Raw genomic sequence first — 4,755 nt, forward strand, 5'->3', positions numbered from 1 at the left:
TCTACCTTTGAAACCAGGCGACCCTACCTTCTTCCATCTCAGATATCTAGACTTCTATTCAAGATAGATGGGCATTTTCTTTCACATATAGCAAAACAACTGAACAAGCTATAAGATGATACCAATAACTCCACAAGTCCAAAAAACTGACAAGCGCCTGATTCCACCAAGTTGTGACACAATTGGTCTACATGGACTTTTAAAAAATGAGCATTGATTTTTGTCGTCAGCGCAGTCTAGACAAGCTTGATACCACAGTTATCTTTTTTTCTAATGATCAGTTTGATATCATTTACAAGTCAATGTGAGATACGGGAATATCATGGGTTTGTATTAATTGTATCTTCGACTTAAGCATAATGGTATTTAGATAGAAAAGTATATTATCTTAATTGTTCTCCAATTTGTTTGAATTGTCTGTTTCTTTCATTCTTTTTATTTGCTTGTGTTTCGTTGATTAAGGAACAAGACAATGCTGGAGACCCTGTCCAATACAGATGAAGAAAACAGTTCCGTGCCTTTCTTGATGCACTATTTTGAATTATTCTCAAGTGAATAAAATACTAGAGTAGTCTCGACCCAATGCATTATCATGAAAGACACAAAAGTTTGCAGGCCTTGCTCTTTATACTATATAACGAACATTTAAAACCTTCACATCTGGCATAAAAGAGAACACATGTAAAGCCTACATTATAATTGACTTAATCTGAAGCCTCTTTAATTCATCACAATTAAGCTGGATAAACGAGAAAACAACGAACACGCAAATATTGTATAATTTTGTTTTAGAATATATAGTTTGCCATAGAATTTCACGTTTTTTGGACATTGCTCGATCGAGAGTAGATAGAGAGCAATAACATTAAGTTTAAACTTTCAGATAGGAGCCTGAAACACTGGTGAAATAAGAGATTGATATTTTATATAACAACAACAAAAAACAAAAAAAAAAAAAACAGGGACAATTCTCAGAGACAGAAAACTGAGAGGTTTTGAAACGCAAGACAAGCGAAACAGATTTTGACTCAGTAGCACCAGAAGCTAGAATATACGCTTTGCTTTAAAAAAAACCAACACGTTAGAACGCAGTATCAAAAGTCCGTTAAATAGCAATAAGAAAAAAAAACAAAACAACAACGTTGTAAACATATTATCGGAAAGGAAAAAAATGATATAAACTATCACACTATCATGTTCCCCTTAGTTTTACCGCTATCTTTGTCTTGCATGTTACACTCAGGTTATTCAACACGTCAACTGAAAGGAGCTGTGATAATTTGTCATGTCAGCCAAGCACGTAGTCTCCGCCCCTCCAACTCATGAACTGCCTTGAACCAGATTTTGGTGAGGAATTCCCCAAACTTGATGTGAACATATAATCTCTCTTCGGCTGATCGTATTCTCCCTCCCACACCGACGAGGGCCCATCTTCCTGGCTCACCTCTAGGACAGGTTCAACTGAAACGCTTGAGGCAGGAAATCTATTTTTAGAATCCGGTATGTCCCATCCCAGATACCTCTTTGCGTACAAATTTAACCCTCTCATAAAGCGCTTGTCCACAGAAGACATGTCGCCTCCTCGTTTATGGTACAAATGTAACCCCCGGATAAATCGCTTGTCCGCACCCGAACCCTCGAGGGAGTTTCGTTTCTGCCAGTTTTGTAAACCGCGCATGAATCTCTTAGAGGCTGGCAGAGCGTATCTCTCTAACCCCTTGATAAAACGTTTGCTGATGTCCTCGTCTAACGAGTCCCCTCCTGCACCACGTTTGTAGGCAGACAGACCTCGCATGAACCTTTTATCTTGAGAATCGCCTTCACGAGGATACGAGTATCTTCTTCTGGCCATGTTTACAAAGTTCTGGAATCCCCTCATAAACCGTTTATTGACAGGCCCATCATTGACAATATCATCTCCCACTTCGAAATTAGCTCCAAGGCTTGATCCACCTCGCTTGGCATAGTTAGAAAACCCTCTCATGAATCGTTTCTCGTTGTTGACTTCACCTGGGTAAATTATTGGTTCGTCATACCACAGCTCCGTTTTCTCTGATTTGGGTTCACCGAATAGGTCTTGTTCTAAGAGTTTTTCCACTAAATCGCCTTCATCCACATCGGCATATCGAACCTCCCTCTTTGTCCTCTGGTGCTCCCCAGCACTTCTCTTATTAAAACCCCTCATGAACTTTTTCTCCAGTTCGTTAATTTCGTCAGCTTTTTTTTGGAACCCACGCATAAACCTTTTCCCCTGGAAACCCCTCATGAATCGTTTCTCATCTGTATCGTCTTCAGTTGGCAGTCTTTTCCCAAATCCCCTCATAAATCTTTTCTCTTCTGTATCGTTTTCAGTCTCTGCAGTTGGGAGTCTTTTCCCAAATCCCCTCATAAATCTTTTCTCGTCTGTGTCGTCTTCAGTTGGGAGTCTTTTCCCAAATCCCCTCATAAATCTTTTCTCTTCTGTATCGTTTTCAGTCTCTGCAGTTGGGAGTCTTTTCCCAAATCCCCTCATAAATCTTTTCTCTTCTGTGTCGTCTTCAGTTGGGAGTCTTTTCCCAAATCCCCTCATAAATCTTTTCTCTTCTGTATCGTTTTCAGTCTCTGCAGTTGGGAGTCTTTTCCCAAATCCCCTCATAAATCTTTTCTCTTCTGTATCGTCTTCAGTTGGAAGTCTTTTCCCAAAACCTCGCATAAACCTTTTATCATCAGTAACATCATCAATTGGTTCCCTCTTTCCAAAACCCCTCATAAACCTTTTATCATCAGTAACATCATCAACGGGTTCCCTCTTTCCAAAACCCCTCATAAACCTTTTATCATCAGTAACATCATCAACGGGTTCCCTCTTTCCAAAACCCCTCATAAATCTTTTATCATCAGTAACATCATCAACTGGTTCCCTCTTTCCAAAACCCCTCATAAACCTTTTATCATCAGTAACATCATCAACGGGTTCCCTCTTTCCAAAACCCCTCATAAATCTTTTATCATCAGTAACATCCTCAACTGGTTCCCTCTTTCCAAAACCCCTCATAAACCTTTTATCATCAGTAACATCATCAACGGGTTCCCTCTTTCCAAAACCCCTCATAAATCTTTTATCATCAGTAACATCATCAACGGGTTCCCTCTTTCCAAAACCCCTCATAAACCGTTTATCCTCTCCTCCTAGACTTTCCACCAATTCTCTTTTCCCAAACCCTCGCATGAATCTTTTCTCATCTGTATCGTCTCCGATTAAATCCCTTTTCCCAAACCCCCTCATAAATCTTTTTTCGTCGTCATTACCTTCCACCAGTTCCCTTTTCCCAAAACCCCTCATGAACCGTTTATCGTCAACAATTTCGTCGTCGCTTTCAGAAAACGCATCCTCTTTCTTTTGGAACCCTCGCATGAAACGTTTATCTGCGTAGTTGTTCAGGCCCATTATAAATCTTTTATTGAACCCTCTCATGAATCGTTTACCCCCGAAACCTCGCATGAATCGTTTGTTGAAACCACGCATGAATCGTTTATCTGCTACCGTTTGTAAGTCTTCTTCATCCGAATAAACTTCGTTCTTTTTACCAAATCCCCTCATAAAGCGCTTTTCCTCAACCGGGGAGTCGCCGAGTCCGCCATAACTTCTAGAATACAGCTGTAATCCGTGGATAAACCTCTTATCCGGAGACGTTTCGACATTATCAGACGACGATGACGACGAATTTTTTATCAACCCGGGCATGAAATGCTTGTCAGCTGAGTCTGATATCCCGTCGACATCCAGGGAATCTTTTTTAGCGTAGTTGTTCAAGCCTCGAAGAAACCGTTTGTCTTCTGCCAGGTCCACATCCGATATATCTCCAGCCAGAATGGGGTCTTTTTTGTGGAAGCCGCGCATGAATCGCTTCTCGTCCTCTCCAGATGTCACATAATTCCTGAAACCCCTCATAAAACGCTTGTCTGCCCCGGGTCCACTGTCTGGCGTCGAAAAGTCCAAAGGTAGAAGGTTATCCATGTGGTTGGGGACGTTTAAGTAGCTATCCCATTTCCAAAAAGAATCGCTCTCGTCGTTTGGCGAGCTGGCTGACAGTGAATCACGGAGACCCCTCATGAATCGTTTCTCCGCTTCCCCGTCGTTGTCCGATCGAAATCCTCGCATGAACCGCTTCCCGAATCCCCTCATAAACCGTTTGTCTACGTCAGACGGAACGGCATCAACGCCGCTTCGCCGAGCAAACTGGTTGAATCCTCGAAGAAATCGCTTGTCATCGACGAGACCAGACACATCTCGTTTCCCCACAAGATCACCTGAAAGTTCCCCGGCATCAGACGAAGAACTTTTATCCACCTCCGGTTGTTGTTGTTGCGCGGAATTCTCGGAGTTACTATCCTCATTGTCTGTCTCGTTGTCGTCTTCTGGCTGAGTCTCTGTATCCTTGTCCTCTACGTCACTACCGCCAGGCGTGGCCTCGCCAGCAGCCATCTTGGATGCTGACGAGTCGGAAGTCTGTAGTTCACGTGACTCCTGGCTGACGTCAGCTGATGACCCCGTGTCTTCTTCCGGTGACGTCACAGCGTTGTCTTTCCCGGCCTTGGAGGGGATGAGTAGGTCTTTGTCTTCTGCTCCCGTTGGGGATGGAGACTCATTCGTCGCCTGAAAGGAATAAAGACAAAAAGGGATTGTAAAATAACTATTTAGAGCTACAAAGAAAACTGCACGTTATTCATCCTTGTGGGGAAAGTTAGGTTATAAGAACAAACATAAATATATAT

General features: G+C 42.3%; 1 protein-coding gene across 3 annotated transcripts in view; it reads right to left on the minus strand.

Moving 5' to 3' along the window:
• Positions 1-448: 448 nt before the first annotated feature.
• Positions 449-4,755, minus strand: part of LOC101845765 — a 130,851-nt gene continuing 126,544 nt past the window's right edge. Inside the window, exons 3-4 of one of the 3 annotated variants that reach the window (XM_035968846.1) lie at positions 3,153-4,636; positions 449-2,810 (exon numbers count right to left, since the gene is read on the minus strand). In XM_035968846.1, the coding sequence (XP_035824739.1) occupies positions 1,289-2,810; positions 3,153-4,636 (3,006 nt within the window). In that variant the 3' untranslated portion in view covers positions 449-1,288. Of the gene's footprint in view, positions 4,637-4,755 lie in introns of all 3 variants that reach the window. The other 2 variants (XM_005094885.3, XM_005094884.3) reach the window with 2 other exon arrangements.

The sequence above is a fragment of the Aplysia californica genome, unplaced genomic scaffold (assembly GCF_000002075.1).
Source record: "Aplysia californica isolate F4 #8 unplaced genomic scaffold, AplCal3.0 scaffold00091, whole genome shotgun sequence".
Lineage (NCBI taxonomy): Eukaryota > Metazoa > Mollusca > Gastropoda > Aplysiida > Aplysiidae > Aplysia > Aplysia californica.